This window comes from Stigmatopora nigra, chromosome 10 (genome assembly GCF_051989575.1).
Source record: "Stigmatopora nigra isolate UIUO_SnigA chromosome 10, RoL_Snig_1.1, whole genome shotgun sequence".
NCBI lineage: Eukaryota > Metazoa > Chordata > Actinopteri > Syngnathiformes > Syngnathidae > Stigmatopora > Stigmatopora nigra.
In genome coordinates this window covers 14,159,134-14,186,644 of record NC_135517.1, presented here as the reverse complement: position 1 = coordinate 14,186,644, position 27,511 = coordinate 14,159,134, and the positions used below count along the sequence as shown (strand labels likewise).

Here is a 27,511-nt window from a genome sequence, read left to right as displayed (position 1 = left end):
CATGGCATTTTTAGCTTGTAAAGGGGGACCAATTCAGTATTTCATGTAACCGAGTAAGAATAAGTTGTTTATACCACATAAGAAGCATTGGTTACTAGCACACTTACACTGAATCTTCTCATACATGGACAACACTGAGGTCTTTTTTTTTTTAAATGTGCAAATTCAAATTTAACTTCCATAGTCCTTTACTTTCCATCCTAGCCATCCTTTCATAAAGTTTTTTTTAATATGTAGTCTTACTTTAAGTAAGAAAGGCAATAAGTCATGTTTTATAAGTCTCTCAATGATGAATACGATCCAACACAATTTTCCTCAAATTTTTGGGTGATTCAACGGTGAGAAGGCACGAGAGACCTGGTATAGATTCTACCTCATTTAAATGCGTTGTGACTCAAATGAAACATATAATGCCATCTACAGTGTATTTGCATAAGACAGTCACCTGAAATCTCATTTACCAAGCCATCACGCTCTGTAGCTGCTCCTGCTGTGTCTATGCGCATCAGCGTGACCCCAGTCGGAACGTATCAGCATTGTCCAAATGAACTAGGTCATGTTGGGGGGGATGTCTGGGAGGCAAACATTTATTTGTATGTTGGCTATGATAGAAGAAGTGGTGTGAAGCGTGATGTCAAGAGATCATACAGCCATGTAGGTCCTCCGGCATCTTGAGTCAGCTTTCCCTACAGGAGGTCACTTTTTGCTTTCACACTTGTGCAAATCTATAAAGATAGTTTCCACCAGTACGGGATGTTTAAAAAAAAAATCTTAAATGTTTTTGGGATTAGTTGTTGCATTTTTTTTGTGATGGTAAAAAAAGCTTAATTCAGTAGTATCCTCTATGATGTCTTAACAGCTCATATGCGCAAGATTCTGAACTATTGTGGCAGAATACAAAATGTATTGAAGTCTCAATATGAAGTGAAAATACATTGCTTTTGTACCTCTAATTACAAAATTAATTGCTTCCAGAACTTTTTGTGTAACTTTGTTTCATAAATAAAATAGTAGTTTTCTGTAAATTCTGTAATTCGTTCCACGGTCCTCAAAAATACTACAATTAAACCTTTTAAAAATGATTTACATTTTTTCCCGTAAAATAAATGTTATATGGCGTACACAATTTGAAATGATAAAACGTGTAACATATGGGAAAAACGTATAAGATGACAGATATGCTATTATGGCGACGCAAATGAAAATTGACTAGGGGGATAATTCTGGTGGCTACAAGCCTGGGCACATATAAGGAACCATGTAGTTATAAATCTATAAAATGTTGCACTGGGAACCGTGTACAATATTTCAGCATTGTATTTCCATGACAGTGTAGTGAAATATCTTAAAATGATCAAAGTGTAGACAAAAACCCTGCACAATTCTATATGTTGTTTTTGCACTTATCTTCCCAGATTAGATTAAAATATATGCCGTACATCAGTTTTCTTTATTGCCTCAAAAAAAATTGTCTTTCTAAAATGACTTTTATGTCGCAATACTTCACAGCGCTTCTCTTCAATTCACTCACTCACTCAGCCCATCACTCTCTCTCCCTTTTCAGCCTGCTGCTACCTGTATATTCGATCAAAGCCATTTCTGAATTTATATTTAAATCCGAGTCCACTACTTGTCACTTTGATCCACTTCCCTCAACTCTTGTTAAAACCTGCATTGCCTCAGTTGCTCCCCTCATCATGAAAATCATCCACTCCTCACTCTCATCTGGCATAGTTCCGTCATCCTTTAAAATCACTACTACAACACCCATTCTCAATAAATTTGGCGTGGATCCGATCAATTTCAATAACTTCCACCCAATTTCTAATTTACCATTCATCTCCAAACTTCAAAAGTCCGTTGTGCCGAACTCCGAAGCCACCTCATCATCAATACCATCTACGAGCAGTTTCAATCCAGTTTCCGCCCCATTACAGCCCCAAAACAGCTCTACTCAAAATAACCAACGACCTCCTTGTAGCTTCCGACTTCAGTTTCTTGTTCTTCAATTCTTGTTCTGCTCGACCTCACCGCTGCGTTTGACATTATCAGTCACAAAATCCTTCTCGACCGACTTAGTTCAATTGGAATATCTCACACACCCCACGCCTGGTTTGCCTCTTAATTGTCCAACTGCTCACAATTTGTTAGATCTGGTTCCTACCAATCCCAAATGCTCTCCACTCTTTTTTGTCATCTACATACTTCCCCTTGCTTCCATTTTCCCTTAATAATCACTTTCACTGCTCCGGGCATGATACCCAGCTTTACATCTCCGGCAAAACAACCTCTGCCCCCACCTCTTAATATTTCCCTTTCACTCTGTGTTTACAATACATCAACTTGTGGCTGTCTTCAAAGTTCTTACTTCTTAACAGCGCAAAAACTGAAGTCCTACTATTCGGTACTTCCACATTGCTCACAAATTACAATCATTTCTCTATATTCATAAAGAACGTATTAATCTCTCCCTCAACTCAAGTCAAGAGTCTGGGTGTCAACTTAGACGGGACACTTTCTTCTGCTCCCACATTTACAATGTTACCAGGTCTGCCCACTTCCACCTTCGCAATATATCTTGATTCTGCCCCTCCCTCAGCCCCCACGCTGCTGCCACTCTTGTCTGCAGTTTAATTACTTCCCGGAATGACTACAGCAATTTATTGCTTTTCAGTCTCTCAAATAAATCCCTATAGAAACTGCAGCTTCTTCAAATATCAGCATTACCCTTCATTACGCAAGCCCCTTTTCACACATCACTGCCATCCTCCATCAACTTCACTGGCTTCCAGTCAAACTAAGAATCCGGTTCAAGATCCTCCTTATCACCTTTTAGGCTATTGTTGGTCTGGGCCCACCTTATATTTCTCAAATCATTAACACTAGCTCTCACCCTGACTGCTCCACTTCCACCCTTTCCCATTTTCTTCTCAATGCAAGTCTTGCTCCTTTTGGTTACGTTTTGGTAGCATTTAGTCACACTGCACTCAGAACCTGAATACCCGCTTCTCATTCTTCAAATACAATCTCAAAATCTGCTTCAATCCTGTCTCCCTCCTTGTTCTTTGATTTTGCTTTTAATCTCGGCTTTAGTTTTTTTATATACTGATTTACTGTTATTTTGATTCAGATTTTAACCTGAGTTTTGATCATCCTATTTTATTTGTATCTTTGCCTTTTTTTTGAATGTAACGGGTCCTTGGTTGTCTTGAAAGGTACTTACATTTTAGGAAATAAAATATCTTACAGTGACACAGTATTCCCTTGAATTTCACGGATAACATGGACTAGACATGGGACCACTTATTTCTACCATACTACAGACATCCTTAACCACTTTGAATCTACAGTCTATCGCAGGATTTTATATTAAGTATCCAAATAAAATTTTCAAAATTCCTGACGCTAAAACAGCGTCGAGGAGAAATGGCGGAACACAGGGGACTGCCACTCATCTCAAAACCAAAGAACAATAATGGGGACCACCTGGAGGAGGCTGCCACTCTTATAGGAAAATAGAGCACTCTGAGTGGCCAGGAGGGCCGGGAGCCTTGGGGTGGCGGGGCTGAGGGTGGATTTTTGCCAGAAATGTTTCAAATTGCGAGCTCTGGGAGACATTACGGCTTACGTCATTGCATCTTCGTCGAGTTACGAAAAGCTCGTCACACGATCTCAGTCTCGGATCTTATGTCAAGGTACCACTCTATAACCATATTTTAGTCACTTTTTACCTGTACACAATATCCATCCTCCTTTCTTTCCTCCTTCTTTTCTATCGCCGTCGAAGCTAATGCTGAAAGTCGAGCCTGTCCTGTCGTATCCGATTTAGTGCTGAAAATGTTCGTTACCGGTTGTGACAGGCTTGCTTGCTTTGGAGTTGTTCGACCTTTCTTAATGATCTGTATTGAACATGGATTTGGAAGTAAATTTGTAAACAAATCAATTTCTTCGCCTCTTCCAGCCATTGTGGGTTGACAAAACCGCTATTAAATCGACACAACAATATATTTGCTTGTGCAGCTTGCTCCAGATAGAGTTTGGTAACTCTGGCCAGTCCACTCTATCACTAGCCAATCATAGTTGGTGAAAGCGGTGACGTATCCCGACGCCCGCGAGAAAGAAATGACGTATCCCTATGCCTGCAAGAAGGCAATGACGTATCCTACGCATGCGAGAAGGCAATGGCGTATCCCTACGCCTGCGAGAAGGCAATGGTGTCACCAAATAGAATTCTGATTTTTTAAAGCAAGCAAGCTCACTTGGAATAAAGCTCTAAACAGGTCTCTCATAGTCATTTTTTGAGATTAAGATTAATTGGATTGGATTGGATAATATATTCATCCCGTAGTCGGGAAATTTTTTTGTGACAGTAGCAAGAAAAGGCATTATATGTTAGACAGTATAGTTGCAAAGGCCGCAGAACAACAAAGCAAAAGCAGAAAGTACAAAGTAAATCAAAGTAAATGGGATCATTAAGAATCACCAAATCAAATCATTAAAGCAGCCAAAACACAAAAAGGAGCAAGAGTGGACAGAGCTACCGCCACCGGCTGCCACTTGTACAGCGCCATTTTGGTTGCGGTAGCAAAAACGGATACAGACTCAAAAGACGTAAATTTGAACAAAAACTGGAACCACACACAGGAAGTCTTCCACAAGATGGGGAACTTCTGCAGACTGGGACCGAGGTAGAGAATATGCAGTCACTCTTCCAAACTTATTCGCACAGTTCCTCAATAGTCTGGAGCTGAAGACAACAGTAGCAGAGTAGAGCCCCTCGACTCCGTTGCTGGTAAGCGCTGACAGCTCTTCCATCTTATCCCATGATGGAATGGTTGGTCAGAAGCGTTGCCCTTTGTCTAGCTCCGAATCTCCGGCGACACCGAGGTGTTGCTCCTTCTGCTGCGTATTGTAACAGCTAGTCCCATGTGTGTGACAGCGTAGGCATGGCTGAATGGTTCCAAAACAGAAGTAGCAGAAAGAAGCCAGGCTAACAGAATAAAGAAAGTTGTAAAACCATTAAAGTCAAAAGTTTAAAGTACAAGGTAAAGTAAAAAGGAATGTATTAAGAAATAATAAAATGTAATAAAAAAAAGAAAGAAGGGCTGTAAAACACAAAAAACAAATAAAGGTGGACAGAGCTACTGCCACTGGCTTCCGCGTGACGGGGCCATCTTGGATGAATCATCTTGTCTACATCATCCGCAAAATTTGAGGGAATACTGTACATTTTTTTGCATCTTTATAATATGAATTGCAGTGTCATCCTCTGACCCCGCTAGGTTCAGTTTGGGGCTTCAGTTTATTTTCCATGCCTAAAATCAAAAAATGTTTTGCACAAAAAAATGCACTGTTTCTCCCTTGAAGAAGGTGCTAAGAACAATTGACTGTCGAAGAAGAACAGCCGAGTTAGAGCAATACCATAAATGATAGGGAGCGGGAACAAGAGTTTTCAAGATGGGAATATTTGTGGCCGAAAAAAATCATCCATGATTATGATGGATTTATGCCAGAGGAGGTTAATCACACAAGCCGTGAAGCTGGCTAGGCTAGATTAGCTAGGCTTTTCTGACATGACAATGGAGTCATGCTTGCATGCCACTCACCCCCCCAAAACTGCTGAAAATCTCGTTGAAATGATGAAATTGGGGACTGAAGAAGAAGAGGCAGAGAACAATGACGCCAATGGGGATCCAGAACATGGTCTTCCTTTGAGAAATCTGCAAGAGATCTTCAATATGGCACGCGGAAGTTTGCAACAAAGGATCCCAGAGATTGAAGAATTCCCGGTCAGAGCCATCTAATTTGGCAATTTTGTTGACGGTGTCATGTCATAGAACACCATATTTGTACTGAAAAAAGAAAACAGTCACCAATCCCCATCATGTTCCTTTTCAACCTTCCGTAGAAGCTTCTGCTAGAATCTTAAATGTAATGAGGTTCACTTCACCTTCTTCGTACTGCACATCTCTCATAATCCATTTTGTTTTTGTAAATCAAAATCAAGAGAATAGCTATCGTCATTCAGACTACAGGATTGAATGTATTTACACATTCATAAAATATAGATGATATATTAAATATTTACAGTATTTGAATATGCATATAACTGTGTAATGTTTATTATATACATTTCTTGATAGACGCGGAAACATGCAAGTATGGTAGATACAATAGATATGTTCATACTTCGTGTTTTTTCAATTTACATAGCGATATGTGGGATAAATTATCAGTGAAATTGGAGGCAAGACTGTATATATAAAGCTCATTTCACACTATACTGCCAACTTCTATAATCCCAACCATAGTCATACATTGCACCAATAACACAACCCAACCATTATAATCTATAGGTCTTTATTCATTTTTGCATATGACATATGAAGCAATCATGCTTTTTTCATAGAACACATCTAAACACAATTATCATATCTCTCTATATATATTTATTTATATATGCATTTTTTTACATATAATATTTTACATCAGGCCCAAGAAACAGCTAAAAATATACAAAACACTATTCTTTGACTAGACATTTCTGACATTATTTTTATCGTCTGCATTATTACTCTATTCTGTTATTAGTTTTTACAGAAGAAAGATATGTGCTATTTTTTCTGAGATGATAATACTATTGCAAAAACAACTTTTTATTGGATTTTTATTTTTTTTTTTGTTCCACGTTGAATCAACAGAAAAAAATAGAACATAAAACAGTCAGGTTGGACGGTCATTCACAAATACATGTATTACACAGTCCATTTTACAACATCATTCAAGAGAAAAAACTGCAGTGTGGTAAATGTACAAAAATTGCACTGAATCCCTTATCACCGTTGTGTATTTTCATTTATGCTCTTCAAAAGAAAATACATAAATAAAAGACACTGAACGGGATAGATTCAACCTGATTCCTGTCGCATGTAGCTGCCACAGAAGCAAATCTTATGAGTTTTGTCATCATATCTCTTGTTTTTTCCCACAGTAATAAGTTAAGACAAGCTATTTATTCATTTATTCATCCCCACAGGGAAAATACATAAAATTCATCTAAGTGACTCACACAATCAGTCCTTAATTTCTTTAAGTCATTTGCCGTGCACACTTGATATGTAATGGTAGGTTCTCTGTTAGCCTATAAAAAAGATTGGCAAGGATTTAGAATGATCCCAACCAACGTGAAAATCATCCTGTTCAATCATCGCTCATTCATCATTATTAGAATTTGCACGTGACACAGGCTTGGATTGGTTTCTAAAAACATTTTATCGAGAATGTGAAATTCATGCGCTCTCTCCTTGTGAATGTACGTCAAATGCCCGTTTTAGATACATAAACGCCTGCTTCAAATAGATATTTGTGGTTCAACACCTACATTGAGGTGTTAACAAAACCAAATCTGCCTTTGTTGGAAAATAAAACTCCAGTGCCTACAAAAGCTTGTAAACAATCTCTCAGAATTCTAAGACACCGAGTTCCTCCAATTGTGTGGCCTTTTTTAAACCACACCACAACTACATGAGGTCAATAAATAACTAAAAGTGTTCAAGGAAATTAATATTATATATTGATTATTATTACAACACTTTAAGGTCACATTGTTGATCGCAAAACTGTACTTCAAAGATAGGCCAATGTGAACTTGGCTGCTAAACTAACAGTGCCAATCTAGACATTTAATTATGTATTTAATATTAGAATGGCATGTATATATATATATATATATATATATATATATATATATATATATATATATATATATATATATATATATATATATATATATATATATATATATATATATATATATATATATATATATATATATTTGACCTTTGTTCCTGAGGAGTGGGTCAGCAGTTATCAAGTAGTTATCGTATTGTCAGTCACAGTGGCTCTGTCATATTTTAGCTTATTTTTCAATATACAGGGTTAGACCTCTGCCTGCATGCTAGAATAACTATAATACACAATAGGATGTTGCAATGATAAACTCACTATGTGTAGTGGTCACTTTATCTCATGGTGTAACTGATTTTGGACCTGTAGTATTTAAACCTGCGTGTGCTTTTGTTTGGTCCTCCTCGGTGTCAAATAAATATATAAAAGATATTCTATTGAAAAAAATAGTATTAATCATTACAACAACACTCTGTACATAGTTATAATTCTTCAGAAAAAGATAAAATTTCAACAGTAATGACAGTCTTTTGCTACATATTCTACTGAAGTATATTTATATAATATATTTAATTATTATGGTTTCTTTTATTGACTTGTTTTTGCTTATCTCATAAGGTTCAAACTCATCTGACTATACTTGTGCTTTTCAAAGGTGTAAGCTCTCAGATGTGGCTGGTAAACCGTTTAAATTAATAGTCTGTATCAGTATTTGGCCCCATTCACTTTCCATTTTTTATAGATTTCTTTGTAAATTTATTCTAAAACATGACATTGATTAAACATATTTACTTAATGGACAAGAAAAAGACTAAATCAGCTATGTTCATCTTTTTCAGTCAATAAAGTTTAACTTCTGATTCAATTCAGGCCTTCTAATTTAAACAATATCTTCTAATGGTTTGCTGCTCTTTTTCCCTCTCACTCACGTTTCATACTGCAAAACCTTGGCAACTTCATTTAGTTTCCTCTGTATGATACAACACTCAAATAATAAACAGATTCATAAGAACAATAATAATCTGAAATGTGGTCAGGTTGTTCTCACATGTCCTCAGGAGGTAGGTCAATGAAAGCAGACGTGTAAGTCTGGTGGTCGTTCCCAACCTTGATTACGCTTCTCGTGGGGCGTGTTCGGAGCCCGACGGAGAACAACTGAGACAAGAGAGTTGCACACGACGCTCTAGATGTACGCCTCCTCGGTGGCTGGGTTCTGGTTCTGACTTTCCGTCTGCTGCTCTGGACCATTCTCCTGAGTCTTCACCAGTACCACCGGCTTGAGCATCATTCTCAGACGCTGCCAAGGAAGGATGACCACAAAGTATTAAATTTACTTCATTTCCGGTTCATATTTTCCTATTCATCATCTTTCCATATTTGACTTCATCCATTCATTCATCCAACCATCGAGATACATAATCCCTCCATTACTTCTTTGAACCTTTCCATTTCCACTTCCTTCTGTGATCCATAAAACTTTTCAATCCTCCCTCCATTTGGCCTATAGATTTTTTATCATATTGGTATTCATTCTTAAATCAAAATCAGACCCATCCACATCCACATTAACCCATCCGTCCAAATGTAGCAGTTCACATTTTAAAATTCCATCATCATCCAAACTGTCCTAAGGACAATCAAAATGAAAACTCATGTCTAGGAGCTCTAGAATGCCATCCAAATTTTGTAAGCATCATTTGTAATATACAATGTACGGTCTGATTGCTACAATTAAGACAATCAGCTGCCACTGTGCCACCTGACACCTGCATGTTGCCGCCGGCAGCCTATGTAATTAGCCCCCATTTTCTGTCTTATGGGTGCATTTCAAGCTCAACCATTAGCTAGATTTGTGCTCCCCACTTGATGCACCTGCAATAACTGTGCAACCCCAAAAGATAGGCATTAAATAATTTAAGTTGTTGAGACATTGAGATTAATGTAATATCTGTTCAATCATTCCCCTACATGCAATCTACTGTCATCTTAGGTAGTAAGAACTCATTTCACGATCTCCCTTTTTACTAATATGTCCTTTTATCTAATGCTTGACTTGTCTTGCCACTTATCCCATCTTCATGCCTCAAGCTCACGTGTTTGTTTCTTACAGTAGTGTTATGTCAGGTAGCTTTGGCTCTAATCCTTATAAAGCGTGATTTATGGATGGAGGTGTGTGTGTGTGTATGTGTGTGTGTGTGTGTGTTAAAATTTTCTCGCTACGTTTGTCCAAACAGTGCAACGTAGAGAGGTGATTTTTTAAATGTTGGCCAGAAATGGCTGGCGGATCCTAATTCAATTGCTTCACCTTCTTTAAGTGTGTAAACGCAATTTTTTATTTGTTGAAACTGAAAGCAGAGTTGATTTATGAATTGTTGGTTTACGTGATGTGCTCTAAATGCACTCCGTGGCTGATTGGTCGTAAAGTAGTACACCTTGCCAGACTCGGGGGGGATACGATGGAGCTGGCAGCGCAGACCCAATTTAGGTGTAAGGTAGGGCACCTTTCCATGTCATTTACAAACGTCATTGTCGGAAAAAATTACGCCAGCGAGTTTCCAGGTGCACACACACACCAACCCAGACATCTATCCATAAATCACGCCTTATAAAAAAATATAGAATAGATCAAGCATAATTTATGGATGGGCGAAGGTTTTATGTCAACATTCTCACGCTACGTTTGTCCAAACCGTGCATCGTAGAGAGTTTAATTTTTTTATGGTGGCCAGAAACAGTTGTCGGATCCTGATAGACGACTGATTGGATTTCTTTACCTTCTCTAAGGGTGTAAGCTTTGAGCATTTGCAAGGATTATCGATAAGTATGCCAGACCAAAAATATGTTAAGTTGCTGCTCTCTTGTGGTAGTTTAAAGCATGACACTCTGCAGGTTCAAAAACCCCAAAAGCTGGGCACCCCTGCTTGTTAACACACTAAATCACAATATGCTAAGATTTTCAATATGAAATGTGCATAGTTTTTGACTCTCAAACCGAAGTAACGAAAAAAGTTCTGGAACCAATTAAATTCGCAAGAAGAGGTATTAGTGTATATTGCAATAAAGAGACAAATAGAGAAGGAAAACAAGAGAGAACCCAGTTATAGACATACTCAGAAATCCACTTGTGTTTCACGGTTATCCTCATTTGGGAACACAATGTGCTGGATGGGTTAGCTGTAACTATAGTGGGTGAAGACCTAGTCACAAGTCATTCCCTTTACATTACATAGCTGAATGCAGCAGGTCATGTTCTGATTCAGAGTTGAGGTTGATGATGCAGCAAACGCATTTCATTCACGTATATTCCTTAACATATAAATACCAGCAAATCTGGCGAACCAGTCTTGGAATCATACAACATTTTTTTGTCCATAACTGGCTTCTGGAGCCACAGGGATTATGGGAAATGTTGTTTGGTTAGCATCACGGCTCGTTTTATCGTGTTCACCACCACCATTAATCCCAGACTCAATGATTGAACGATGTTTGCACATCCTTGTATTTGTTGTCAAGTCTTGGGACATTTGAGAGAATTGCAGTGTGAAACAAAACTTTAAAAAACCAAAGAGGGTCCATTGCCAGGGTCAATTTAGAGTGTCCAATCAGCGTACCATGCAAGTCTTTGGAATGTGGTAGGAAACTGGAGCACCCAAAAAACCCACGTAGGTCTGCGAAAACATGCAAACTCCACACCCGTGGACCGAACCTGGATTTGAACCCAGAGCTGTGAGGCCGACGTGTTAATCACTCAAGTCCCGGGCCGCTGCACGAGTGTTTTAATGCATAAATTGGAATTGCTTGTGCTATGTAAATGAAAGTGCCATTCGATGGAATCCCCAAGTAGATGATTCTATCATTGAATTCTAAATTATCCTATTCTAAATTTCAAATATACAAGAATAGGCTTGATCCCTTGTTCTTTCATCATATAAAACTTTAATCTTCCCAAAGCATTCGAACATTACTAGCCCCCCAAAAATATATATATACTATAGCCTGGCATCTACACCCTGTGCTTTAAAAAGAAAGGCTTAAAATTATTGGTAAAAAGCCTTTCAAATGCTGTACTTTAAATTTCATGCTGCTTATGCTGCAATTATTAGTTAAGCATGACCACCCCTCCACCCACACTCCATACCAGAGTTTGAAAATCACACACACAAAAGAAACAGAAGAAAAATCAAGCATTACCTCTTTGTATGTGCCTTTGAGTGTGAGGAACATGTAGCCCATGTAGCCGGGGATGAGAACCATGGAGGAGAGAGCCATTAACCATCCGACACCCTGGCCCCAGGCTGGGAATACATAGTCACCCATGGTAAGGGGCACCATCTGCACTGCACTGAACAGAAAGACTCCCTGGAAATGAAACACCAGGAAACTAATGTCATAATCTGGATCCTTAAACACAAAATACGACCTTGGAACTTGAAATTCTGCATCCTTACATTTATGCCCTTAGTGAGCACTTGTGTATGTATTTCTTAATATAATTTGGGCGAGCTTAAACCTTGTTAAAGTCAAGCAAGCCATTAGAGAAAAATAAAACCAAATTTATTGTCACCCATCTGTATAACACACGTGTTCATATATATATACATGTGTGTTATACAGAGGGGGGACAATAAATTTGGTTTTAGTTTTCTGCAATAGCTTGAACCTCTGTATTCACAAATCTTTTGAGATTTTACTTACGGCCACAATGAGCGGTGTGAAAACAACCCAGCAGGCCTTCCACCACATACAGGGTTTGTAGCCGATCATTTCCTCAATATTTTCGTAGAATTTATTCACACCTGCAAAGCATATATACTGTGATTTTGGAATCTCCCTTAAATAATAATAAACATAGATAATAATATCACAAGAGATTTAGTATCTAAGTATATATATATATATATATATATATATATATATATATATATATATATATATATATATATATATATATATATATATATATATATATATATATATATATATATATATATATATATATATATATATATATATATATATATATATATATATATATATATATATATATATATATATATATATATATATATATATATATACATATATAGACACACACATACACACACAATTGTTTTGGGTGTACAATAATTTATATATATATATATATATATATATATATATATATATATATATATATATATATATATATATATATATATATATATATATATATATATATATATATATATATATATATATATATATATATATATATATATATATATATATATATATATATATACATACATACATTCATGTTCCATATTAATGTTGGGAAATGGTTACCGGGGCCTTATTTAGTAGAACATGACAATATTGCTTTCTTATAGTATAGTACACTACTATCAATATCCTCACCGTAGAACCATGAAATGGAGACACATTCGAAGAAGACGAGGAATAGCAAACACATCCCGCTGGCTGAGTAGTAGTCAAATAGCTTAAAGACGTACAGGCCACCCTGCACAATGAGACACAAGAAAACATTGATGAGAGGGCAAGGACAGACCCAGTAGCATAAACTAAGGCAATTAGGGTGCTCCAGTCAAGTGGATGAACATTGAAAATGCGATTTTCTCTTTGTTGAGGACACGGCATCTCCGCAATGATGTCGATGTCCTTAGACGGTCTATCTCGACTGGACTTGAGTGCTCAATTCCTTTGAAGCTTTTGTACAGAATACTCTCCTCCTAACATGTCTTTAAATAAATATTTACATAAGCTCTGTCGCAAGGGTTACATGTAAAGGTGGAAGCCGAGGTTTGATTAATTTAACCTGCTACAAAGCTGAGTTTCAACACCAGATCAGTAAAATATTGTGTTGTCAGTCCTAGAGACGCTTCATTGCTCGCTATTTGGACAAGTGGGAAGAAGGCGTAACGCACATTTAGTTGTTTTGGCAGCTATTATTGACACCTAAATAAGTTCAAAAATGTTAGTTGGGGAAAAGGTGGAAGAAGGGAAGGGGGACATTAGAAAGTTCAAAATCAGTATTTGTGTAGTAGTAGTTAAGTAATTACAATTACAGATTAGGTCACTGGTCCCAATCTCTGCTTTCAGTTAAATAATAGTACAGAAAACGTTTTAATTAAAAGTCCACATATACACCATAAAACACTGTCTTTACATCGCAGTTATTAACCTATTCCAGCAGGTCTAACTGTAATAAAGGAGGTATTACTGTACATTGATATCATATCTCAAATTTTTGCAGAAAATCAGGTTCATCCTACTTCATTCGACCGCAATATTCAACTCTTGCTAGAACGGTTCGCAATAACGTGTGAAGCAGTCACGATGAGAATAAGCATGTCTAAGTCTGAGACCATGGTCCTCTGTCAAAAATTTGAGGAATGCCTTCGGATGAGGTCCTTCTCCAAATGGAATAGTTTAACCATCTTGGGGTTTTGGTCATGATTACCGTGTTTTGCCGTTTAATATACCAGGGTATATTAAACGGCAATTAATCTTTTTTGGCAAGATTTATATGGTGTTCATGGGTGCATAATTATAAATACTTAAATTCATTAAAATTCCAATTCAGACTTTATTCAGCAGTAGGTAGTTTGAACCAGAGCAGTAAGTAGTTTTAGTCTGCAAAACGTTGATGCACCCCGTCATGGCACAAAGAGTACTTAGTAGACCGTACCTTCCCATTTGTGCGCCATTTAATACACGCCTGCCGTTTAATATACCCGGTTATATTAAATGGGGGGTATATTAAACAGCAAAATATGGTAAAGAACAGTTAAACTGGATATCGACAAGCATATTGTTGCAGCATCTGGATCCATGTGAACTCTGTATTGGTCTGTTGTGGTTAAAGAAGAAGCTGAGCCAAAAGACAAAGCTTTTTGCCAGTTATTTTAAGTCTCTGCCCACACCGAAAGAACAAGCTGCCCAATTCAAGCAGCTGAAATTATTTTCTTCTGCAAGGTTTTCATGCTCCCTCTCAGGTATTGGGTTAAATTTTCAGAAACAGGCTTAAACTAAAAGACCATTTGGTTTATCACAAATTATTGAACTCGTTCATTCATTTATTTTCCGTACAGCACATCCCAAAAGGGTTGCAGGGGTCTGTGGAGCCTCACCCAACTGACTTCAGGTGAACGGCAGACTACACCCTACACTGGTCACCAGTCAGCTGGAGTGCACACAGAGAGACAAAGGACGCACTAACATTGTATGCTGCCACCAGCGGGAATCGAACCAGCGCCTGCCCGCACAAAAGTCAAGCGAGTGAATCTTTACACCATGATGCAGCTGATTAAAAGCACTACAGATAAAAGAATCAAATGATAAACATTCTTTTATGATGAACTATTTTTCAAAACTGTATACATTGGAACTTTTGTAAGCTTTGGCTATAAAGGAGGTATTTTATTTTAAAGGTCAACTGAATTAACTCTTATCTTACCTGGGTGATGTTGGACAGTCCAATGATGTAGGAGATTAGGCAGACAATGGCGATGAAAATTTCCCGCCGCTTGCGTAGAATATGAGGGAATTCGTCCACAAGTGCAGTGATAAAGCCTTCCACAGTGCAGAACTAAAGGCATGATACGACATGTTATTTTCCAGTCATACTAAGTTGTTCATGTTAGCTTCCCGTTTTTCGATACCTGGCTGTCAATTCCAAGCATCAGCAGCATGGAGAAGAAGAGGATGGCCCATAGAGGAGAGATTGGCAGCTGGGTGACAGCTTCAGGGTAAGCCAGAAATGCCAGGCCAGGTCCTTAAGATAAGGAAAACGGAACTGAGTCCATCCATCTAGCCATTTTTATAATGCTCATTGGTTCAGGAACTTACTGGTCCCAAGTCAATCACAGGACCATAATTTTACCCTTTCATTTTCAATCCCCCTTCTCCTCCCTTGGGTTGCAACTGAGCTGAGCCTATCTCATGTGAGCTTTGTTAGGAAGGCACATCCCATCCTGAACGGGTTGGAAGCAAATCACAAGGTCGCACTAAAACCATCCATCTACAACCATTTTTCAAACATTTTGCTAGCTAGCCCAACCCTTTTTTGAAACGATCGTTGGAAAAAAATAACAGAAAAAAAGCAAAGGTGGGGGACTTTGCGTGTTCATGCACAATGAATGGTGTTGCGACAGTAGGATCATTGACACTCACTGCTCCCCGGATTTAGAGCTATTGGCGATGCGGTGCAGGCCCCTCTATCTAACTAGAGGGCTAAAGGTTACCAATGTAATGGCTATCTATATTCCACCGGATGCTAAAGTTAGTGCGGCACTTAACCTCCTGCTAATTGCTGTAAACAAACAGCAGCTTGACTACCCCAATGGAGTCTTTATTGTCACTGGTGACTTCAACAAAGCGTGTTTAAAGACTGTTCTGCCTAGTTTATTCCGTACGTGAAGTGTCACAGAGGAGACAAAACTCTAGACCATGTTTATTCTGATATCAAACATGCTTATAAAGCCACTTCCCCCCCTCACCTGGCTGGATCAGATAATCCCTGCCTGTCCCTCACCGCCGCAGACACTCCACTCCAGAGGCTAACAAGGCCACAAATAAAGATGATAAAAACTTGGCCCAAGGGCGCCCTTTCTCAGTTGCGGGACTGTTTTTCACGCACCAACTGGGAACTTTTCGAACAACTCAACCTCCTGACCTACACGGACACTGCACTTTCCTACATCTAAAACTGCACGAACAACGTCACTGTTAATAAACGGATACAGGTTTTTCCTAACCAACTCAGTCGACCCTCACGGGTTTGCTTATAGAGCAATCAGGTCCACTGAGGATGCCATCGCCATTGTTCTACACACAGCACTGAGCCACCTGGAGCACCATGAAAATTACGCGAGGATACTTTTCATTGACTATAGTTCAGTCTTCAACACTATAATAGAACATTCTGACTGACAAACTCTCCCACCTTGGACTATCCTCTTCCATCTGGTGCTGGATGAAGAACTTCTTAACCAACCGACCACAAACTGTTAGACTTGGTCCTCACCTCTCTTTCTCCATTACACTGAACACTGGGCCCCCTCAAGGCTGTGTACTGAGTCTTCCTCTGTACTCCCTGTACACATACGACTGTACACCAACCCACCAGTCTAACTCCATCATAAAATTTGCCGATGACACCACTGTCGTCGGACTCCTCTAAGGAGGGGAAGAGTCGGCCTACAGAGATGAGCTCAACAAACTGTCTTCGTGGTGCTCGGTGAACAATCTCACACTGAACACCACAAAAACTAAAGAAATAATCCTGGATTTTCGCAAACACAGCAAAGATCGGGTCCCACTCCTCATAAATGGGATGTGTGTTGACAGGGTCCAGTCCTTTAAATTCCTGGGAGTCCACGTCACGGATAAGGTCTTCTTGTCTACTAACACCACGGCAGTAGTGAAGAAGGCCCAGAAATGACTACATTTCCTCAGGGTACTCAGGAGGAACAACTTGGACACTAAGCTTCTGGTAACCTTCTATAGAGCAACTGTGTAGAGCATCCTGGCAGTGTGGTACGCTGGAAGCACGGCAGCAGAAAAAAGGCCATGCAGAGAGTGATTAACATTTAACACTGCCCAGAAGATTGTTGGCTGATCTCTGCCCTCACTGGAAGACATTGGCAGCCTTCGTTACCTCAGCAGGGCCAGTAACATTGTCGGGGACCCATACCACCCTGGTCACAAACTGCTCCAGCTGCTGCCCTTGGGCAGATGCTATAGGTCCCACAAAGTATGGACAAATAGGCTTAAGGACAGTTTTTCCAACATCCATTAGTACTCTAAACTTGCGGTAACACGACACACAATCTCTTCTGCGTAATAACCTCGGGGTGAGGTAACATGAAAAGACTTTGGGCGGTGATCTGCCTCCTTCTGGCTGACTGATGATAAGTGAGAGACAGTGAGAGATAAGTAATCCGCGTTACGAATATGAAATTATCACTTACTTGGGTCTTTTGCCAGGAAAACGCACCTTATGGAGAAGCGCTACCAATTTTGTAATACGCAGATGGGTATGATGACAATTAGGCTTTTGTCGAGTCAATGATGATGACAAAGCCTATGTCCGATTATTTACACTCACAATCACACCTCTCAATAAATATTACCTAACATGGATGGTATATAGAAAGAAGCGGAAGTTCCTTCAAAAGTATATCAGCAACATGAGGTAACATCTAAAATCCACACATGTAGGCTGTTATCGAGATTCAAATCCTCCACATTCAGTCTGTAAAACAGACATTTTCACACTGATCAAATGGTACTTTACTATAGCACTGAAGTTACTAAGATTCTTTGATGTCAATTTTTTATTTATCTAAAAATGAACTGTGTAACTCCTTTCAAAATGGTCAAAAAGTAAAATGGTGTTTTTGCTTAAATGTTATTTAAGAGCTGTGACTCTAACATGAACTAAATATCAGGGAAAATTAAAAAGCTAAAAATAAGGCCAAAACATCCTTGGGGTGCTGAATGTCGAATTAAACTTGAGGATTTACAAAGGACGAGGAGATTTGCAGAATCACCGAACATTTTTCTTAATCTTTTTTGTAATTAACCTAGGAATCAAAACCCAGTTGCAATTTCCCCTTTCTGACTCAAAGAATACCACATCTAACGAATTCAAGAGCTAATTATTTGCATGGCAGCGAATGTCTGTAGCCTTTGCTGATTGTCGCCATTGAAATTCAACATTGATTGCAATTACCTGAGGCTGCCACATCAGCAATAGGTCTTTTTGTCACGTTAGACATGAATCCCACAATGGAGAAGATGACAAGGCCGGCGAACATGCTGGTGAAGGAGTTGATGCAGCAGACAATGACAGAATCTCTGTCGGGAGGGAGAAAAAGCACAAGGCGGCCATTGTCACAGTGATATCAATTCCTTATCATCCAGCACACATGGGTGAAAGCAATGGTGGGAGGGAATTGGGTGAGGAGTGTTCTTGCATCCAATGCTGGGGAAATTACTGCTTATTGTTGACCTACCCCTTTTGAAATGACAGTCAGCTAAAATCATATATTGGGCTGCTTACTATTGCTGATAAGATGGGATAGGTTAAAATACAATTTCAATTAAAATATTACATTTTTAAACAACTTTAACTTAAAAAAATATACAAAAAAAGTTTGTTCTTAATTACGTTAAACATTGTAGAGTTGTTTTTATCACTAGACTTTGGGAGGGACAAAATGTTTATATCTTTATACTGCATGTCTTATCGTTCGCAAACGGCACAGTATCTTTGTAACTCAATGATCGTGTTGATAAGACTCTCCCAGGGTTGTCTCAACAACAAACAGCAGCATAAACTAATTTGTTTAAATAAACAAAGCATTGGAAAAAAATCTAAATAAAAATCAAACAAATAAACAAACAAAACGTCATAAGAATGGAATTACTTGCATTTCACTCCAGGTTTTGTTTGACTGCTGAGATAACTATCAGTACCTCCGTGAACAAAAACCCATGTACTGTATTCATGAACTTATGAAAACCCCCAACACTCAGCTCAACATAGAGATGGATAATTTTTGCTTTTCCATTTTTTTCCATTGCTTTAAAGAACCATGTCTGGAGAGAAACGTTTTGCTTATTGTATAGATTGGGGGACAAAAACGCGTGCACAATAGAGATTCCCTTCCACACACACACAAAAAACAAACAAACAAACAAACACACACACACACACAGATCCTTACAAATTGATGAAAAACACACCTGTACACATTGTTGTTGAACGGGTTGTAGCTCCCCAGTGCAATTAGAGAGCCCAAACCCAGTCCATACGAAAAGAAGATCTGAGTGGCAGCATCCAGCCAAACCTGACTCACAGTGACAGTAATTATACAAGTGTGGAAGTAACTACATTTTATAGTCTTTAGAGCTGTTTTTTTTCCAGGCATACATGTTTCAAGGAAAATAAACCTAGTACCCTAATACAACATTTACCAATACACTATACATTTTTCAGGTTTACTACAAAATATTTTTGGGGATATACAGTTTAGGATATCTTCAACCCCAGATTTAACATTTCCATAAGAGGAGAAACAACATGGTAAAATACCTCAGACTCCTTTAGTTTGTCAAAGTCTGGAGTTATGTAGAAAAGGATTCCATCAATGGCTCCAGGGAGACTAATGCCACGACAAAACAGGATAAACAGCATAAAGTATGGGTACGTGGCAGAGAAATATACCACCTGCAAAGGAAAGGAAATTTTTGTGAGCCTGTTCGAGATAAAATACCTTAAAGTAACTTAAACCTGATCTGCCGTGGCAGTGACCTAAAAAACAAAGTCATGAGTTGCTCTACATCTTATAAACTGTGCTTTCTTTTCCCTTTTGTAATCAATTTCTGCACTTTACGGATAGTTCAATTGAAAGGTACAAGCAAAGTCGCCCCCCCCCCCCCAAGAAACTACCATAGAACAACACAAAAACTTCTCAAGGTTATGATGCGCTACATGTTTGTTTTTTGTTTGTTTGTTGATCTCTGACATATGGCAAACTGAAATTTATCAGTCCAGGAAGATGACATTTCTAATGGATTGGTAGGATTGAACCACCTGTTATTCACAGTTGGTGTTAGGGCCTCTGCCATTTTCTCCTGAGGTCTGACCTACCTTGAGCAGGTGAAGGAGGTTTTTGTTTGATTACAGGCTGCAGTCAGATGAAGTGAGCTCACGCGATCAACAACAAATACCCAGTGTACGCTCCATCTCGTCGCCCAATCCACTCGTCTGGTTGCACCATCAATTGCACCTCGCCGTTGCATATTCTAAAACTGAAATCTGGCTCACGACATTTGTGCTTGTATCTAGGATTTGTCTCTGTGCACCCCTTTAGATTAATCTGCCTATACTTCTACCTGCCTCCACAGGGTCAAGCAACAACTACGTGACCCCTTTCTGGACACTTGGAAAATGATATAAACAAACCTTGTATAGTTTCAAAAACCCAATCAGCTAGGTGTCTGCCTTGGGATCGTGCAGTGTTTCTAATCTTAACATTTGGGGGCAAATATTTATATTTTCAGTCAAATCAAAAATATGTGATTCAACATTGAGGGAAAGGAAAATCTATTTTATTTTAGTTAAAGTGGTGCACCGCCAGGGTCTGCAAGGCCTTCTCTGCTGGCCTAAAGAAATATCTGAATCGCAGACTTTTGTTAATTATGTTTTGTCCATGAATGCTAATGAATAATAATTCCAGATTGTCTGTCAGCTTCCTTTCATTGCTTTTCCTCTGGTTGTGCTGCTTCCAGATGTTTTTTCATAAGCATCTAACCAATCACATTTCAGCCATTATTTGTTGCCAGGGTCAGAAATCTGCCTTGAGGCCCCCCCACAATCAGTTTTGCAGGTTCTGCTGCATAAAAGAAGTGTTGATAAAACTGTTCCTTTAACTAATCAGATTTCTAGTTGACGACACCAAGGTATTCTCATAGGCGTAGGGATACGACATTGCTTTCACCAACTATGATTGGCTAGTGATAGAGCGAACTAGCCAGAGCTACCAAACTGTGTCTCGAGTGAGCTGCACAAGCAAATATATTGTTGTGTTGATTCAATAGTGGTTTTGTCAACCCATAATGGCTGAAGGAGGAGAAAAAAATGGAATTGTTTGCAGATTTACTGTCAAAGCCATTTTCAAGACGGACTTTTCAAGAAAGGTCGGAAAACTCTGAAGCAAGCAAGCTTGTCACAACCAGGAAGGAACATTTTCAGCCCGAAACAGAATCAAAACTTATGCCATAAATTCGACAGGACAGGCTTGACTTTCAGCATTATCTTCGATGTCGATAGCAAAGAAGGAGGAAAGAAAGGAGGATGGATTTTGTGTACAGATAAAAATGATTTTTTTTGTAAGTAAAACGTGGCTATATTCCTAAATAATATTTCAGTTGTATGAGATTATTATATCTGCTTTTTTTATGTGGCGCTGCTGTAGCTGCAGTAAAGGTTTTATAGCCATAAAATAGTTTTTGAGGGTTGGATTGATTCAGATATAGAATTGAAGGCGTCAGATTGAAAATCAAGGCCCGCTACTGTGTTAGAACCTGATGGGGTAACTCCTGATTCTTCTGGAAGAATGATGTCCGATTACAAATTGAATCATAGGCCTGAGCAGTTTGATGAATTTTGAGGTAGAAGTTAGCAATTCCATTGTGGCTCCAACATCAATAGTGGAAAATAAAGTCCAAGAAACAAGATTAAATAATGGTCCCTAAATGGAGGAAATAATAGAATAAATATAAGAAGGTCGGAACTACCATTCGGATTGTAGGGTCCAGAATTCATCACTATTTCTGTTTATCACGATTTAAACTCAAATAAAATGGCTCACAAAAAATGTATTGCACATTTATGCTCTGGGAAATGTCAAAATCAATTCACTTTGTATGGCAAGGCACATGTAGCTCTAGGACAAGTTCATGCTTTAAGGTTTTTTGTGATGAAACGTCACAATTGTTAAAATTAAATTAATTTCAAATTGGACAATTGAAGGGCAGAATTTTGTTATGTAACCCCCCCTCGCATAATAGTCCAACATGTCACGGTGATCGCTCCGCGACCTTGAGCAATGAATTGCGTGCCTTGTTTGCAGTGGAATGGCGCGAGAAAAACGTTTCCTTTGTGCCCCGTCCTCGGCGACTGACTCACTTTGCCGGTCCAGCTGACCCCCTTCCAGATGCAGAAATAGACTAACACCCAGGCAATGGCCAGTGTGATGGCCAGCGGCAACCTGATCTCCCCAGGTTTCTCCAGGCCGTCGGTGATCTGATGCATATTGCGTCTGCGGGGGAAGGAGGTGAAGGTTGTCTTTTAATACCATATACGTTTGTCGGATTTGTACAAATAGTGCAAATAATTATCATAGATTATGAGGAAGATGGTTAGTCCAAGTGTTTAAGGAAGAAAATTGTGAATTTTTAAGACCTTTGATGATGGTGAGATTGTTTAAACACTAAAAATTATACGGCTCACAACTGGAGCAATTTGGTGATGTCGATTATGGACACGAACACTGATGATCTCAAATTCAGCTGCAATGGACAATAGGTAATATTACTGAGGTCATGAGAAAAGGCAGGCAATGTGAAATTTCTTACATTTGATTGGTTAAAATAGAACCTACATTCATAAAAATATTGTCCCTTTGAGGTTAAATGAAAATTTGCTTGCTCTATTCATTAAATAATATTGTTTTCATTACATTGCACATGATATTTTTTCGGCCCAATTAACTGCATTTTTTTTAAAGATCATTTCTTAAACCAGTGGCAGCTTGACAAATAATAAAATAATTGTCTCTTTGTGTAATGCAATTGGCTATTCAGGTTATAGCCTGCCTCCTGCTTGTTGTCAGTTGGGATGGGCACAAGCATCCTGTTATACGTTTTAGGACAAACATTTTGGATAATGAATAAATTAACACTGTACGTATAATGCAACTGTTTTGTACTAGCGCACATATATTACACATATAAGTAATTAATTTGCAGTACCAATAAAGTTTTAATTATTATTTAATGACTATCGATACGAATATCATTTTTGGTCATCAATGGAAACAGGAAGAACAAACGCAAAGAAAATAAAACCAACAACTAACCTTAAACCTCCTCAACTGCTTAATGTCACACGAGAATGTCTTGCTTTTGTGGCCTTTTGAAGCATGATTTTCCATATGTTGGCCTCACCTGCCTCTATGACAATCATTTCATGCAAGAATTTGGCAATCACAATAATTTTCCTTTAATTTTTTTCTCCCAAAACCTGAACTTTTCCTTAATATTTTTGAATATCTGACCACTGTCCTTAAAATGGTTGTCATCTCAGAATTGTAGTGGAATTGAAGATTTGAATGCTCTCTAAGCTGAAGTTTTAGATGTTTTTCATTAAAATGGTTTCCAACTTTCAGTTTTGTTTTACTTTTGATGCAACTCGATGAACTTTGCTATGAGATGTTTCGATGCATGCATTTAGTAATTATTTCGAGCAATTTTATGGGGATTCTCGAAACCAACTCACTCCCAGAACTCCACCACTGCACTTGTGAGGTTCGTAGTGTCGGCAATGCTGTAGTTGGTGTAGCAGCGGTCTGTGTTCCAGGAATTACCGCAAGTCTGCCATGGCAGTTCCTGGAGAGAGAAAAAAAATCTTTTGACTTGGAACCGCACTTTCCCACCTCCGGGTCCAAGTCTGTGTGCCAACTCCATGATAGTCTTTAGGAGGTGGGGGCTGAGGTGGGACATTGCGATTTCATGCTTCCCTCTAAAAACGGGATGACTCATCGCCAGAGTGCGTTTATCAATAGACGGTGTAAAGCACTAATTATGTGGGAAAGGAAGTAATAAATGTCATTGTCCATCAAAGGTTTTACAACCATTGACAAGAGTTGTTGTCGCTCAGTGTAGTCTGTTTACAGTAGGTCCTGTTAAATCATTTCACAATGTTAACTTAGCATATTTTCATTATTATCTACATTTTATTGTAAAAAAATATACTCACTGAGGTAAATGAGTTGTAGAGATAGTAAATGGCCCATGAAATGATTACAATATAATATATGTTAAGCCAAAAGGAGAGAACTGCAGCGGCCAGACCAACACCTGAAATAACAAACACATTTCAATAAAATATATGCAATTTGATTCTCAAAAAATATTCAAAAGCCCTTTTCTCAGTTATTAGTCATCTTATCCCCTATGTGAGTTCTGAATATAAATACGGCATAAATTGTTATACACCCAAAATAATTGTATGTGTAAGTGTATGTGTGTATATATATATATATATATATATATATATATATATATATATATATATATATATATATATATATATATATATATATATATATATATATATATATATATATATATATATATATATATATATATATATATATATATATATATATATATATATATATATATATATATATATATATATATATATATATATATATATATATATATATATATATATATATATATATATATATATATATATATATATATATATATATATATATATATATATATATATATATATATATATATATATATATATATATATATATATATATATATATATATATATATATACATATATATATATATATATATATATATATATATATACATATACATATATATATATATATATATATATATATATATATATATATATATATATATATATATATATATATATATATATATATATATATATATATATATATATATATATATATATATATATATATATATATATATATATATATATATATATATATATATATATATATATATATATATATATATATATATATATATATATATATATATATATATATATATATATATATATATATATATATATATATATATATATATATATATATATATATATATATATATATATACATATATAGACACACACATACACACACAATTGTTTTGGGTGTACAATAATTTATGAAGAGAAAAACTACAAAAAATATCAACAAAAATGCAGATGCAAAAATTGTATTTTCTAATTTTTATACCTTTGAACATTGGGGCAAGCTTCCATACTCCGAGTCCTCCAATAGATGTGTATTGACCCAAAGCCGTCTCCAGAAAGAAGAGGGGCATGCCAGCAAATACCAAGGTGAGAAAGTAAGGTATCAAGAAGGCTCCTGAATGAGAAGCAAATTAAAAAGCGAGAGTTCAAGGTAATCTATGGACCATTCGCATTCAATAGTATAATCCCGATAAAAAAAATAATAATAAAAATGGGGAGGGGGGTTGAATTCTGGACAGTACGCCAGCGCGCAATTACGCACGGCGAAACATTCGGATATAAGAGAGATTGAATGCCAGTATTGGTTCCTTTGGAGGGAAAAATAACTCCAATTACCTCCTCCATTCTTTCCGCACAAATAAGGAAATCTCCAAACATTTCCAAGTCCGATGGCATATCCCACACACGAGAGCAAGAAGTCAAATCTCCCGCCCCACGTCTCTCGCTCGGGTATGTCCTGTTTGCTCGTCTGGACTTTCACCACCAGCGTTTTGGGTTTGTCGTTGGCCGTGCTCGTCGGGGCCTCGCTCACGGTCTCCGTTAGGACGTGGCCGTCCGACGCTCTGGTCCCGTTTGTGGCCATGCCCGCGTCAAGGAAGGAAGCAAAGAAGAGAAGAGGCTGGGCACCACTTCAGCAGCACCGGGTCGGGGCACGCAGGTTCTCCGTCCTCCGGGTGGACTGGCAAAGTGTAAAACGTTCATTACAAAAAAAAAAAAAGAATCACAACTAAACAATGATTGCAGACGCCTCTTAAAAAAAGTATATCTTTTTGTATGGTTGTGTGTATGTATGTATGTATGCATGTATATATGGGTGTGTATGTATGTATGAATGTGTGTGTGTGTGTGTGTATATATATATATATATATATATATATATATATATATATATATATATATATATATATATATATATATATATATATATATATATATATATATATATATATATATATATATATATATATATATATATATATATATATATATATATATATATATATATATATATATATATATATATATATATATATATATATATATATATATATATATATATATATATATATATACTCAACAAAAACGATAGGTGCGACTATTAACTCGTTTTTTTAAAAATTGCAAAACATATCATGAGGAAGAAAAGTGAAATACTTACGATTAACTATTTTGTCTTTCTCGGATCAATAAATCCCCAAAGTTATTGCTTGCACTTTTATTCCTCTCGATTTAAAATCTTTGCATTCGATTCACTCGCTGAGGAGTAAATGATCCCGAGAGGGGAGGATGGATGGATAGATGGAGGAAGAAAAAGGAGGGTTAGAAAGAAACCGGAAGGGGGTGTGCGATGCTGTCCTTAAAAGAAGGGTGCTGAAAGAGAGGCAGCCAGCAGACGATAAAACGCAAGGAGTCGCCTGACTTGAAGCGAGCAGGGGCGTAGTAACATTCAGCGCGGCCTCATCCACATAGTTGGTGAAGCCCCGTCCACCTTTACTCACACTCCCAAAAACACGCACGCACACGCACGTACACACACAAAAACGACAAGTCCAACATTTCCAGTCTGGACTAACAAGAGGGGATTTGCGAGAGGGGCATCTTCTTGCTCAAACGCATTAAAAAACTTTACCGCCTTCCCTCGCCCCCCTCTCTCTTCCTCCCTCTCTCCCTCTCTCCCCCCCCCCTCTCTCTCCCTCTCTCCTTTCTCTCACTCCTCTTCTCCCCCCGTTCTCTCTCTCTCTCTCTCTCTCTCTCTCTCTCTCTCCCCCCTCTCTCTCCCTCTCTCTCCTCTTTCTCTCTCCTCTTTCTCTCTCTCCTCTTTCTCTCTCCTCTCTCTCTCGCCTCTTTCTCTCACTCCTCCTCTCCCACTCTCTCTCTTTCTCTCACTCCTCTTCTCCCACTCTCTCTCTCTCTCTCTCTCCCCCTCTCTCTTTTTCTATCTCTCCTTTCTCTCACTCTTCTTCTCCCCCCCCCTCTCTCTCTCTCTCTCTCTCTCTCTCTCTCTCTCTCTCTCTCTCTCTCTCTCTCTCTCTCTCTCTCTCTCTCTCTCTATCTATCTATCTATCTATCTATCTCTCTCTCTATATATCTCTCTCTCTCTCTCTCTCTCTCTCTCTCTCTCTCTCTATCTATCTATCTATCTATCTATCTATCTATCTATCTATCTATCTATCTCTCTCTCTATATATCTCTCTCTCTCTCTCTCTTTCTAGCCCC

The 27,511-nt window shown here is 37.8% G+C and overlaps 1 protein-coding gene across 1 annotated transcript; it reads right to left on the bottom strand.

Annotated features, from left to right (window-relative positions):
- Window positions 1-6,343: 6,343 nt before the first annotated feature.
- slc6a1b (solute carrier family 6 member 1b) lies at window positions 6,344-26,885 on the bottom strand. Its single transcript, XM_077726717.1, has 15 exons — window positions 26,454-26,885; window positions 25,631-25,973; window positions 25,278-25,409; window positions 24,236-24,336; window positions 23,756-23,865; window positions 22,385-22,517; window positions 19,787-19,921; window positions 19,438-19,541; window positions 18,422-18,546; window positions 15,348-15,460; window positions 15,143-15,274; window positions 13,084-13,186; window positions 12,382-12,482; window positions 11,878-12,045; window positions 6,344-8,983 (listed from the first exon to the last, which is right to left on the bottom strand). The coding sequence occupies exons 2-15, from the start codon at window positions 25,875-25,877 to the stop codon at window positions 8,870-8,872; spliced, it is 1,818 nt and encodes a 605-aa protein (XP_077582843.1). The 5' UTR covers window positions 25,878-25,973; window positions 26,454-26,885; the 3' UTR covers window positions 6,344-8,869.
- Window positions 26,886-27,511: the final 626 nt, after the last annotated feature.

What these genes read in the sequence shown, in the direction of transcription:
- slc6a1b (XM_077726717.1), bottom strand. Translation starts at nt 25,877, where the DNA reads ATGGCCACAAACGGGACCAGAGCGTCGGACGGCCACGTCCTAACGGAG. An exon ending in GCTTGCCCCAATGTTCAAAG is followed by an intron (nt 24,337 to 25,277) that starts GTATAAAAATTA and finishes TTGTTATTTCAG; the next exon opens with GTGTTGGTCTGGCCGCTGCA. An exon ending in GGGTCAGCTGGACCGGCAAA is followed by an intron (nt 19,922 to 22,384) that starts GTGAGTCAGTCG and finishes TTTCCTTTGCAG; the next exon opens with GTGGTATATTTCTCTGCCAC.